Genomic DNA, 13,533 nt, shown 5'->3' with positions numbered 1-13,533 from the left:
CTGCAGCAGTTAATAATTAATTGCAAAATTATCTTAAATTTTTGACAAAAAGTCATTAAAAATTGCATAAGATGACAAAGAAAAAGCATTTAAAGTAGTTCTTCCATACTGCACATGAGCGGAAAAATGTAAGAAAAAAAATTTTATTCTATAAAAAAAAGTCTGATTTAAATAACTTGATAATTTAAAAAGTTCCTAGCAATTTTTTAAGTACTTTTTTTAGAAAAAGTTAGAAATGATAAGGGGTTTTCCACAAATTTTATGCTGAATCTTTAGAAATATTTTTATAACTGATAATACCATACAATAATCATCCGTACAGCGAAAAGTAATGGTATAAGGAAAGAAAACGTATTTTTATTGGAGATGATCTAGCACATCGGTGTTCATTTTTAATAACTCTTGTTTAACAATAAAACTTGTTTCTAGGTAACAATAAAATTTGTGAAAAACCCTCATCGTTCAAGATATTCAAATCAATTTTTTTTTATTAGTTACTAAATACAAATCACTACAAAATTATTATTTTTTTAAAAAATTTTCAGAACTATGAAAGAACTACTTTAAAAACACATATCTAGTGTAATTTTTAATGATTTTTTTCTTCAAATTTTACAATAATTTTGTTATTAATTGAAAATTGCACCAAAAATTTGCTTTAACATTTTTAAAGTTATAGCAACAAAAAAAAAATTTTTTTAATATAAAAATGTCCTTTAATTTTTGAGCTAAGTTTATGAAATTTTATACAATTAATGCAAACAACAACTATAGTAATTGATGCAAGTTACAAGCTTATTGCTATATTTTCAGGCATAAGGGGTTAAAAAATACTTGTTTTAAAATTACAGGTCTCACAAATTTCTGAAAGTTTTAAAATTGATGAATAAATATGAGAAATCGCATCATCTAAATACCTCTAAATTCACAAAATAATCCTCTAAATAATTCTTGAGAAATTTTTAAAAATATCAAAAACTGTAAGTGTCTTTTCTATTATTGTAGTAGGTTAGCGTACACAAATCTATATTTAGAAATATATGGAACGCTGTAACAAATTTAGGATGCAAATATATATATTATATATATGCTATATATATTATATATATGCTATATATATATTATATACTATATATATATATATATTATATATATACTTTATGGTAAAATATTACATGTCTAATACTTAGGTCACTGGTCCCCAAATGATAAAAATGTATAAACATTTCTGTAAAAATAAGTGTCTTCATCCTTTAAAAATACTGCCATTTTAGTTTTTCAGGAAAAGGTTTTTTTTAACCATCTAATTTAATGAAAAGTCCACTTCAGATATATTTAATTATTGATAATTATTTAATTTTGATTTCATTTCCTTATTTTAGTAAGACTTTGGTGCTGTCTAATTAAATAGTGTTTCTCATATTATTCAGCCCCAAAGATATTCACACATCATTTACTCTATATTAATAAGTATTTTTAGTGATTTTTACCCTTTTATTTCAAATAAATACCCTTTATTTAAAAATGCACCTTTAAATGTTTATTTTCGAATAATTTTCTGTTTAAGACATAAAAAAAAAGCTTTTAAATTGTTTATCAGTTAATACGTTTTTGTTAGTTTGGCTTTTTTTTAAATATTTATTCACGGAGATTGCCTTTTAGCTTATCTTTAATTATTTGTTAAAAGCTTCAAATTTTTCTGTTATTTTGAGAATGAGTAAGAATTACTATGTGAAATTTACACATAAAATAGTTTATGAGGGTAATTTAAAAGTTAAGGATAAAATTCAGTTATTAAAGAATATTACACATTTTGGTACATTTTAACAGTAGTGAGTGAATGCCCTACCCAAACTCTAAGTGACCTTTTCTGTAGGAAAGCACCCTGCCCTTTATTATTTATAAGGAGAACTCGGATAATTCAATATAATTTTCACCGTGTTTACTTATTTTTTAATCATTAACTTTCAATATGCTGCAAATCCACCAACTTTTAATATCTAAGTAATAAAAGATATTGAACTGCTAATAACATTTTACAGAGAGCATACGGAAAATAGAAAAAATATTCTTTTATTTACATAGTTAATAATACAATTATTATTGCATCATAGAATACTAACATAATTATGTATGAAAGCTTTAAAGAGTTAAATCTAATGTATACAAAAAACAAAAAAAACTCTTGTCACTTAAATGGAAAGTTACATGAAAAGAAAATCATACAGAAAATAAAATCTGATAAGTTTGCAACTAGAACAGTACTGCATCCTATGTTCTACAACAAGATTTTATACATAAATAATATTCTGCAGGTCTACATCGAAAATTAAAATCATAGAAAGAGGTTTTGATTATTGGAGCAATAACAAGCATACAAGAATAAAAAAGCTTAAGTTGCAAATTTCATGATCACACATTCATCATATTGCAATTTTTTTTTAAATTTAAATTAACCTTTTATTTATAAAAAAAAAACTAATAAAAGGGATATGAAAATGGACTAACAAAAATGTGATCTGCCAAGGACACATTTCTTAATAGTTCTTAATTTCCATCTCTGTTCTTGTATCAACCGAAAGCAATTGCATGGTGCGTAGCCAAATTGCTCAACAAAAAAAAATTCACCTTTTAAGTACTACATGCATAAACAAAATGCAAAATAATTTTCTAAGACTTTACATGATCATGATAAAAAAACTTGATTCTGACAATGAACTCTTTTCTTGATTATATTAGCCATCATAAAATGATCAAGAGATTTTTCGGTTTGATATCAGAGGGTGAGAAAAGGAAGCCTGAAATGGAGAATATCTCGAAAATAGTACATACATAGAACATATACTCGAACTTAGTTGCACATAAGAGTGCAATAATCTCACCGGACCCTAGTTCAGTAGACACACACGCGGACTTGCAACTATTTCATCAAACATGTAAAATTATCGGAGCTTTCATATGCTATGGACCAACGGTAACCGAAATAGATTGTTGAATGAATTATAAAAACTTTGAATAGAACAATGTGAAAAGCAGGCTTTGGCATAATACGAGGCAAAAATCAACATGGCAAAAAAAAAAAAATCTCATCTTCGAAGAGGGAAAACAAAGCACTTTTCAAAAACACTCAATGAAAAAAGCACCTTTTAGGGCTTTTAAGAAATGAATATCGAAAATAAGCACTTTTAAAAAACGCTACACACCATGAATTGGGGCTGTTCAAAAATAAAAATTTGAAATGAAAATAAAAAGAAATGTTTATTCAGAGACTTTTTTTTTCATTTAAATAAATTAATTCAATATTATCTATAAAACATGATCATAATAATCAATGTTTAAAGGTCTGTAACAAGATTATGGACAGACTATTAAATCAACATCACATATTCCAAACATAAATTGCTCTGCAATGTGTGTCTCAGTTTTGAGCCCTTTCTGCTGTCTTCATTTCACTTCATAAAGTGTCATATTTACATGTTGTGGTATTTTATATTTACAATCTATCTACTGTATGATTAAATAAAAAATTTGATTCCCAAAAGTTTTAATCAGGTGATTCAGAGTCAAAAAATTTATGATGCGCAAGCCCGGCAATTTTTTTAAATTTAAATGTTTTTTAGTTTTAGGTTTTTATTTGAAACTTTTACTATAAAAAGGAACATTAAAAAATAATAAAAAAACATCAATAAAACATCAAAAATTACAAATTTAATTCAAATCACATTTGTAATATAGTACACAGTATATGACTAAATATAGTATACGACTATACATGACAGTATATAATACACAGTAAATGAGTATTAATACCTAAAAAATTAAATAACTATTAAAAAACTAAAAAAGCTCCGAAGGATGAGAAAATCTAGAGCTCCAGCAAAAGCACAACTATGGTTGGAACTTTCATCATAGAATAAAATAAAACTATTTACCTGAATTCGCCTCACATAATAAAGCATCTAAGCAATTGCATATCTTCTGAACAGTACTTTCACCATTCATCCTTTTTAAGCTAAAATATAAAAATCAATATAAATATTGTGATATAAAATAATAACTTTCTGTAAAACAGTTTTTTTGTAAACAAATTGTACATTTAAATTAAGTCACACACAAATTAATAGCATAGATTAGAAAACAATAAAATTTAAACTACTATAAAATTAAAAACTCATATGAACATTGACTATAGTTTTTTTAAAGTAAGAACTCCTATAGATATTTGTTTGGACCCATAGCAGTAACTATGGCAACGAGGCATATCTATTTAAGTAGGAGTCTGGGGTCACTGTTAAGGTTTTTATTCCGGTCAGAGACAGAAATTTTTTTTTCCTCAGTCTGTTGTCAGGGGTCTATCCAGACATTTTGTAAAAGGTCCTGTTTTTGTAAAATTGTGAAAAAACTATTCATAATTTGTGAATACAAAATAAACGTTAAGTCACATTCTTTCAACCAGGGTCCTGCTTTGGTGAATATGCGCAAATAAGGCAAAATTTGCTAAAAACCTTTTCAAGAAGTTTCTAAATTGTAATTAGATATAAGATTCTGCTCAACAATTGCTGCTACTAAATTAGAGATGCAACATACAAATATTAGGTATTTAGCCTATACTGCTCAACACAGAATATTCATTTCAGACGAATAATGAAAACAAAATCACTTATATTTTTAATAATTTCAATTGACATATTTTAAATAATACAACTTAGAAATGTATCACTTTTAATGCATTACGCATTAAGTAAGCTTAGACAATTCTTAAATTTATAATATTTTATTTAAAAAATTGCCAGAAATAAATTTTTATTTAGATAATTTTATGAATAAATACGCTATTCTTGTTTCCCAGTGTTTTCACTACAGCGCGAGAATCTCACTCATTTTTTTCTTTTCTAGCATTCAAAAAAGAATAATGCGAGAAGATCGTGCACTCTATTAATCAATTTCAAAATGCGCGAATCTCGAGTATTTAGGAAAAAATTTAGTCTTCTGTCATTTTGAATAAAATTCGTTTCACTTTTCTTCCTTGATCTTTCATTATTTTCAACATCGATCATTGTTATCTAGCTTCCCTATTTACCAGTATTGTTTAGAACAAGCAGCAGAACAAAACTGCTAAGAGAAGAAAAAGCTGTTAAAGGGCAACATATCTATGGCAAACAAAAAAATAGCCCATATCTAAAGTATATCTGCAATTGTCGTTTTTAAAATACCTGTGCAGTTATTTGTAGAAATGTATGGTTCTAATTTCAAATAAAGTTAAAAGAATAAAAAAAAATTGGAATAATATTTTTCAATTCTATAGATCTCTGAACAAACTCCAAATTGATTTTATGTTTTATTATTTATATCTTGTTATTATTTTTTATTATTATAAGGTACATATACAGCTCTAAGCAATTATAACTATAACTCTCATGAAACAAATGGTTACTAAGAGCCATTAATGGTAATGCATATAAAAACTAATCGTTTAGTAAAGAAATGAGGTTACATTTCACATCAATATGCACCCTCGATAACAGCTTATAAACAAAACATATTCTCACTTTAAAATGGTCAAGCAACTAATGAAAATTAATTTCAAATCATTCTAGGCAAACTGAAACTATGCCTTCTACATTTGTTATGTTACTAAATAATTTCAAGTTGCTTATTCTAATTTAATGAAACAATGCTTAATATGCTTCTTCACATGTTCAAAGATGATAATTTATAGTAGTTGAAAAAGCCAAGAGCTGAATTTTAAAGAAACGATAAAAACTCTCGTGCTTTACTCATTACACAACATGGGATCACAGTGTTTAAAGCTTTGTTGATCAGTAATTTGATGTACTCTAAAAAAGAAAGGCTAAATAAGAAAAAGCAAATTATTACTAATAAAATTTTACAGGCATACCAAGCAATAAAACTAAACTTTAGACATGTAGAAGATATTGCAGAATTTTGTAAACAAATATGACAGAATAACGATGGACTCCGCAGATACAGTTAACTTCAAATTTCGCTGAAGTATGATCTTATGCCTTTTCCTGGCTAAGCAACTTATGAACAACACAGCATATGCGCTGCAAATTATTACGTAAAATTTTCACAGTATTCATTCGCGCTGAATGCGGTTTATGCATCACATAAAAAAGAACGCATGCGCAAACTGCTTTTGTAAGGGTTATTCTCACTACAGGTGATTTTTTCGAATCCCTTTCTTAACGGTTAGCAACAGGAGCACCATCTGCAGTTTTTGTTCATTCATAAATATAATTTAATAAAGCAGTAGCACAATTGGAAAAATATATCTTTATTGAAATTAACAGCAACGTAGAATGTATCAAACAATATATTGATATAGAAAATACTTTTGTAGTAAAAATATTGGTTCGTTATTTATTTGTGTCCGACATTTTGATAATGTATTCGGCTTGGAGTAATAAGGGCTTATCAATTACATTTCCACGAAAAATAAAAGCTCCTTTGCCTTCACTTTGATGTATTTTAAACAATTTAATTAGTTCTGTAGCCCATTCAATCTTTTCCTCTGATGGCGAGAAAGCCTTTTGTACTACAGGGACTTGCATTGGGTGTATAACTTGTTTACCAGTAAATCCCATGTTAGCACCTTCTTCTGAATATTTTTTAAGACTATCTAAGTCTTTATAGTTTATATGAACCATATCAATTGCTTGAATTTTAAATGCTTTAGCATAAATCACAAACATTTGTCGTGAAGTTACAAGCTCACGGCTATCAGAACTGCGGTTAGCACCAATATCAGCACAAAAATCATCTGCTCCAAAGATCAAACCTTCCAAACGAAAAAAACCTTCCTGAGATAGTTCCATGGCTTTTGCACAAAGAGACCGCAAATTTAATAAGCTAATAGCACTTTCTACTAAAAATAATAAGTTCAGCACTTTGAATTCTTTTTTAGGTTGTAAATGTGATCTTAGCACATCGTTCAGCCACATCAATTGACTAGGATTATCAAGTTTAGGAACCACAAGTGTATCAGGAAGTTTGTTATTTTTTAAAATAGCAATCAAATCCTCCTCAGCTAATCCACTTTCAACTGAATTAATTCTAACTGCACAATCTGTCTTTCCAAAATTAAAAGTTTGTAACATTTCGCAAATATTTCGACGAGCATCGGCTTTCATATTTGCCGCAACCCCATCTTCACAATCGAGCACAGCGCAATCTACATTGATGCTATTAAGTTTTCCAATTTTTTTCTGATCATGACCAGGAACGTAAAGCATCGCTCTTCTTGGCCGAATAGAATCTCTAATCTTTAACTGTGAGTTTGCGTAAAAAGTTCGAACAAAAGGCGTATAAAATAGAATCTTACCTCCCACAGTGAGAGATTTCTGGATACCAAACAATTTAAAGCACAGATGCATCATTTTGTTCACTGCACAACACACACACATAAACACTTACAGGAAGTTATTTATTTATCAACAATACAGTAGACAATGTCCACATAACAAATATGGCGTTTATGACCCTGGTACACTGCCCATGCGCTAGTGATGGGTACCTCCTTTAGCTACGGGGTTACCTCATTGCGCGCAGGAGAACCGCACCCTCTGTCCGTCGAAGTTTTGGAATGTGTGTAACTACAAAGTAAAGGAAATTTTCCATCCAAACATTCATTTCTAGTAAATATAGAAACGCCGGTGAATGCACGATAATATTATTTCCAAAAATCGGTTGTGAAAAAAGTGTTCAACAACGGCAAGTGAATGCAATTGTTGCAATAAGACACTTTATGTTACACCGATTGGTTCAATAGCGGAGCCGCCAGGGTCAGATAACATACCAGATCTCTGGCGGATCAGCCGGTGTTACTTATAATTTCTTAGAAAAGTAGGTTTCTTATCATATCTTGCACCAGGTATGACTTATTTATACCATGTGGACATATTTATTAATACTTATAGCAATCAAAGTTATTTATATCACTCTGCAATGATAGTTATAGAAGAGGCCTAGCTATGTGTAGCCTTAATCGATATGACCAACAATTAAATTTTTGATAATTAATGTTTTAAATCGCTTATTATATCAAATACTCGAAGTAATTCTTGATTGAGTTGTTTCAGATCATTGCTTTCAGATATTATTATTGCCATAAATACAATATTTATGCTAATCTTGATACATTTGACAACTAGGCTTACGTTATAAAAATATACACATAGTAATTTGCATTCTTATGTTCTTTATTCGTTTATTATGTAACTGTACTCTATTTAATATATCAAAAGAAATGCTTAAACACGTACATTCCGTTGCGATTCTGAGAAAAATATGCTTAAAATTTACTGAATTTTACATTGTCATTGAACAGGTGTAAACATATTAGATTTTTACCTTTGGGATTTATTTATTGTTTTATGATTGCTGCAAATATACTATCTTACTCTAATACTATCGATTACGAATAAGTATATTGATTTAATTACGTTGCATGCGATTTGAGATTTGATTAAATTTAAACACTTGTGAATTAAATGTACCCTTTATCATACAAGGACACAATCTGTTACTATAAATTTTGATTCAAATTTTGTTTTGTTTACATTTTATCTTCTATTCTGTTTTATTCTTTATAATCATAATACACTAATTGATCATGGTACACATTAAAAACTATCAATTGATTTTCATTACAGTATTCTATTTTAAGGAATTGTGTAATTCTATATTAACATTTATGTATAGAACACTTAACCATGTTCATTTGTTTGTTTGAATATTGTTTTGGGCGTAACAGGGCTGTATGATAGCATCTTTATTCTTTTTTTAAAAAACATTTTCATAGATCACTTAAAATATATTAAATAAGATTTCCAGTGATCTATAAAAACAGTTAAATTGATTTAATATTAATAAATATTTATGGAACTAATCAATAAACATCAAATAAGAAATTCATTATATGTAGTGTTTGTCAATAATCTCATTTTTTAAAAAAACAAATTTGGTTGTTGTACTTCTGAAGCATTTTAAATTGCAGTCAAAGGTAACATAGCACTTTGTATATAAAGATAAATAATTTATTTTTAATAGATTTGATCATATTCTAACATTATCAGAGTTGGGTTGCATAGGTTTTTGCCTTAGGTATTGATGATAAATTTGTTGTTTCGGCCTTATCAGGGGTCTGTCTAGGTTTTTCTGAAAGGTACCTATTTTGTGAAAATTTTGACATAATTTGTGAAAAATTAAAAATTATATTAAAAAGTCAACACAAAAACATGGTGAAAATATAGATTTATCGTTTCTTAAGGGATACAAAAATAAAATTTTAAGAAAAAGTATTTTGTGAAACTACCGTTTTTCCAAAGTTGAATTTGTGAAACTACCGTTTTACCTAAAATTGAATTTGTGAAGGTACCGCTAAACGGTAGTAAATTCGGCCTGGACAGATCCCTGCTTATGCAATTTAAATTTTAACTGTTCGTGGTTATTATATCTATTTGCAATAGGAAGTACTATTTATTCTATTGTCAAATCGCAGTTAGAATAGAATCGCAGTTTGAAATGTGATATATTTTCATAGATAGTTATTAACCACCAAAAATGACGGTTAGATTCATGAGTAATTTCTATCTGTTAGGATTGCATTTGATGTGTAAACAGGCAGCCCATTTAAGTGAAAATTTATAAGTCATTGTAACATTGTACTTAATATAAAGTTATTTTTTCTATATTATAGCTAGCTTTATTCACAATTTGCATTATTTCGTTATTTACATTAACATATCTTCTTGCATATAAGCTGCGTCTACATTAAATTCATTCTTTCATGTCAATAAGGGAAGATTTCCGTTTCTGATCTGCAACTGAAAAATCGCCAAGTTTTGGCAGTGGCCTGCAAGGAACTAATAATAAAAATTTAAAAAAACAGGACCGATTCAAAGGGTATACTGGTAGCCTCCTGAGCAAACGTCTGCATTTTTCTTTTAGTTGCAAGTGTAAAATTCATTTGGCAGCTTGAAAATTTTAGTTGGCTTGGCAGATCACAATACAGACTTTTCACCAAATTCTGTTTACTGTGTGCTTTAACTCTTTCATTTCGAGCGTCATAATTAGCTTGCATCCACGTGATGAACTGCGTGTAATAGTGCCGTTCATAGGTGGCGTCTGTTTGATAATTATTCCAAACTGCACCCTGTACTAGAGTGCCACTTTAAGCCTGCTTAATACATTTTGCTAGTCAATCAAAACAAGAAAATCTGAGCATCAGTTTACTAACATGCAATATGCACACTTCGCGACATGGTAAACTGTTCAATGAAGTTATTTTAGCGAAAAAGACTGCTATAATGAAAGGGTTAATTACCAATTACTTATGTGTGTCCTTGACCGTATTACAAAGGATTTGTGACGAACAAAGAAAAAGCAAAGTTGTTCTCTTGCTTGGTGATTTTTGAAAAGAATACATGTATGAAGTTGAAATATTCCAATTTGTATCTTAGAAGATATTTTCATGTTGGGGTACACCTTTTCATACCAACTGTAATCACAATTATACCATTGTCCAGTTTGTTTTTAATTTGTTTTTTATTTAAATTATGTACATAGTGGCTGGGGATGTTTCTGTATCATGATATTGTGCTAACTACAATTTCCAAGTTACCTAATAGAATTTAAACTTCAAAATTTAAATAGAAGAAAAAAACATGTGGATGTTTGCCCGGGGATTGGCTATGAGTTCAAGGCAGGGGTCTGTCCAAGCTAAATTTACTACCGTTTAGTAGTACCTTCACAAATTCAACTTTTGGAAAAACGGTAGTTTCACAAAATACTTTTTCTTTAAACTCTATTTTGGTATCCCGTAGGAAACGATTAAACCATAATTTTGTGTTTATTTTTTAATAATTTTTAATTTTCTCAAATCATGTCTAAATTTTTACAAAATAGGTAGTAAGTAGGTACCTCTCAGTAAAACCTAGGCAAACCCCTGGAGTTATACCTTTCAAGTTGGTCCCTTTCTGTGATTTTTTTTTAGTTCGTTGCAGGCCTCTGGCTGGAAGTTGCTAAGACTTGCCAATTATTCTGTCGCAGATTGCAATACGGAAATCTTCCTTAGTGGCTAGCTTTAGTATAAGTTAGATTCTCATATGCAAATTCACTGCTTTCCATAAAGCTTGGCTACAATTTTGATAAAAGGTTATACTGACCTTTTCCTGTCTCATTGTATTTTTAATTGGTTGTTAGGTTACTTTGCTAGACCCTGCAGAAGTTTAAGACTGCATGCTATCTTGCTTGTGTAAAAAACATAATTGAATGTGCCTGAAACTTTCAAAAAAACATTGTACAAAGTTAAAATTCAGGAAGATGTCTGTATCTTTACTTGCTCCGGATAATAGCTAAATTGTGGCAACGAACGGGGAACTGTGTACTAGAAATTTTAAAAACATATAAAAGAGGTCCAACTGGTATAACTTATAGTCACCCCCAAGTAAACTACTACACTTTTTTTTTCTGCAAATGTTCCCATTTAGTTACAAAAAGAACTATTTAATCCTAATGTTTAAAAATTTTATAAATATTAAACGTCAATAACAACATTGAAAGCTTTAAATATATGTAATCAGTTGCAATGGATAATTTATCAGTATTTGTTTTAAACAGAACATATCACAAACAAATGTTTGTACTTTAAGTTCTGTTATTTGTGGTATATCTAAAGTCAAATAATGTATCCTTTGGTGATCACTGAACAATTAATAGCACAAGTCACCGAACAATTGTCTAAAAAGAGACTATAGAATGGGACTAACTATAGTCTAAAAAGAAACTATAGAAAGGGACTGACTTAAAGAGTCTAATTCTTAGTTACTCCTAGGACAAGCCATTATTTATTTAAATTTTATACAAAAACCAGGTAGTAGTAGATAGTTATTATTTAATAACAATTATAGTTTTTAGGTATTTAATTTTTTTTTTTCCTTTACGCTTTACGTTATATAAATAGTTTTCTTTTATTGTAGGTCCTTTAAGAAGTAAAAAATGAATGAACTCGACAGTCTTCGTCAAGAGGCAGAGACCCTCAAAAATACCATTAGAGTAAGTGAACTCGCTAGATGTTTTTTAAGAGAATTTTTATTCGTTACTTTCATTTATGGCCATTTAATTGACTCTACCCATGAGAGCTTTTACAATACATCTGTTATCTTTTAAGTGTAATAAAATATTTATTCTGCTTCTTAAATGATAGGAGTAAATTGGGTTTTCATTTAAAGTGAAAAATATAAATTTTATTTTAAAAACAATTAATATTTTAATATAGTTAAAATTTGAGAGCAAGATCTGTTGATTATTTTATTTTTTAAATTTCAAATTAAAATTAAAGCAATCTAATCTATTCCAAATATTTGCAAAGGGAACGAAACTGTTTTGCAAATATGCATAATATACACGAACGCCCTTCTCAGAAATTTTTTTAAATGGCTTTTTGTTAGGGTTGCAAGTACACAAATTTTGCCAAATGTTATGATTTGAAAATTTCAGATTTTTTGGTTAGTTTAATTTCCTACTTAAATTTGGCAGCAACTAACACTTCTCTGAAACTCAGAAATTTATAATATACAACTAATAAACATTTACGGTAAGGGACAGTGTATGACAAAAATTACATAAGAAAATCTTTTCAAGATTAAATCTTGTCAAGTATTGTGATTTTTTTTAACCTTTTATCTAATAATTTACATGGATGATATACTTCCCTGAAGTTACAATAAGAAAACAAAAAGGAGAAAATATTTAGTCAGCTCATCCCCTTTACCTGAATATATATATTGAAATGAAGGAGTGACACAGGTTATTGCACTAACTAATTTAATTTTGAATTAAATTACTCAGTGCAGTTTGAATTAACAGTTTTTTAGCTGTTTTATATGTGTGTCATTCATTTTTACATGTACCTTGGCCCTGATTTTCAAAGCAATGTTTGAACAAATTTGGTGTCAACAAAAGGGCTTAAGCTAGAGTCACAAGCATGGGTGCCACTCTTCAGTCCTGGGGACTGAAATCAGTCTTGAGAAAAATCAATAGACTAATAAATTCTATCAATTAAACTAAAAAAAAATTTTTCTTTGGAAATTTAAAACTTTTTTTGGTCAAAATAAAAAAAATATTTTATCTTAATGAAAACATATGATATGGTAATGATCTCAGGACTATATTTATCTTCCTTTTGTCAGCTTCACTAAATCTTATTCTTAAAGTCTTGACAAATGGGATTGATTGAACTTCATCTACTTGTGTAGTTAAATTTGTACTATTGCTGAATCTAAATCTGCTGAAGTTTGCTTCCCCTTCCCTAGCCTATTGTCATGCTGGCCAAAGTTAAATCAAGATTATTATTTTAAAAAGGAAAGAAATTATAATGCTAGAACAAAAAATAAGTAACGGTGAAGTGAAAAATAGAGATATGAATGGTTTCAGGTTGTTCAGTAATAGTTGTAAAAAAATATACAAGGTTAGCTGTTATTTTTGTTTTGTTTGCTAAAGAAACATGAA

At 28.8% G+C, this 13,533-nt stretch overlaps 3 protein-coding genes across 6 annotated transcripts in view; 1 reads left to right on the top strand and 2 right to left on the bottom strand.

Annotated features, from left to right (window-relative positions):
- The window catches only part of Tango6 (transport and golgi organization 6), a 47,296-nt gene extending 39,811 nt beyond the window's left edge, over positions 1–7,485 (bottom strand). The window contains exons 1-2 of one of the 2 annotated variants that reach the window (XM_071177933.2): positions 7,346–7,485; positions 3,933–4,012 (exon numbers count right to left, since the gene is read on the bottom strand). In XM_071177933.2, coding sequence (XP_071034034.1) covers positions 3,933–4,002 — 70 coding nt within the window. In that variant the 5' untranslated portion in view covers positions 4,003–4,012; positions 7,346–7,485. Of the gene's footprint in view, positions 1–3,932; positions 4,013–5,899; positions 6,057–7,345 lie in introns of those variants that run through there. The other variant, XM_071177932.2, reaches the window with a different exon arrangement.
- Positions 6,283–7,427, bottom strand: LOC107455873 (citramalyl-CoA lyase, mitochondrial). The gene has a single exon (XM_016073595.4). It carries the CDS (start codon positions 7,425–7,427, stop codon positions 6,381–6,383), a length of 1,047 nt encoding a protein of 348 aa, XP_015929081.3. The 3' UTR covers positions 6,283–6,380.
- Positions 7,486–7,561: 76 nt separating the features above from the next.
- Gbeta13F (guanine nucleotide-binding protein subunit beta-1) overlaps positions 7,562–13,533 on the top strand; it is a 28,801-nt gene continuing 22,829 nt past the window's right edge. Inside the window, exons 1-2 of one of the 3 annotated variants that reach the window (XM_087157914.1) lie at positions 7,562–7,866; positions 12,003–12,078. In XM_087157914.1, coding sequence (XP_087014040.1) covers positions 12,022–12,078 — 57 coding nt within the window. In that variant the 5' untranslated portion in view covers positions 7,562–7,866; positions 12,003–12,021. Of the gene's footprint in view, positions 7,895–12,002; positions 12,079–12,334; positions 13,014–13,533 lie in introns of those variants that run through there. The other 2 variants (XM_087157915.1, XM_087157916.1) reach the window with 2 other exon arrangements.

This window comes from Parasteatoda tepidariorum, chromosome 2, assembly GCF_982258835.1.
Source record: "Parasteatoda tepidariorum strain Cologne lab strain chromosome 2, Ptep-v5.0, whole genome shotgun sequence".
In the NCBI taxonomy this organism is placed as follows: Eukaryota; Metazoa; Arthropoda; class Arachnida; order Araneae; family Theridiidae; genus Parasteatoda; species Parasteatoda tepidariorum.
Note: the sequence above shows the minus strand (reverse complement) of the source record. Positions and strands in the feature narration are given on the sequence as shown.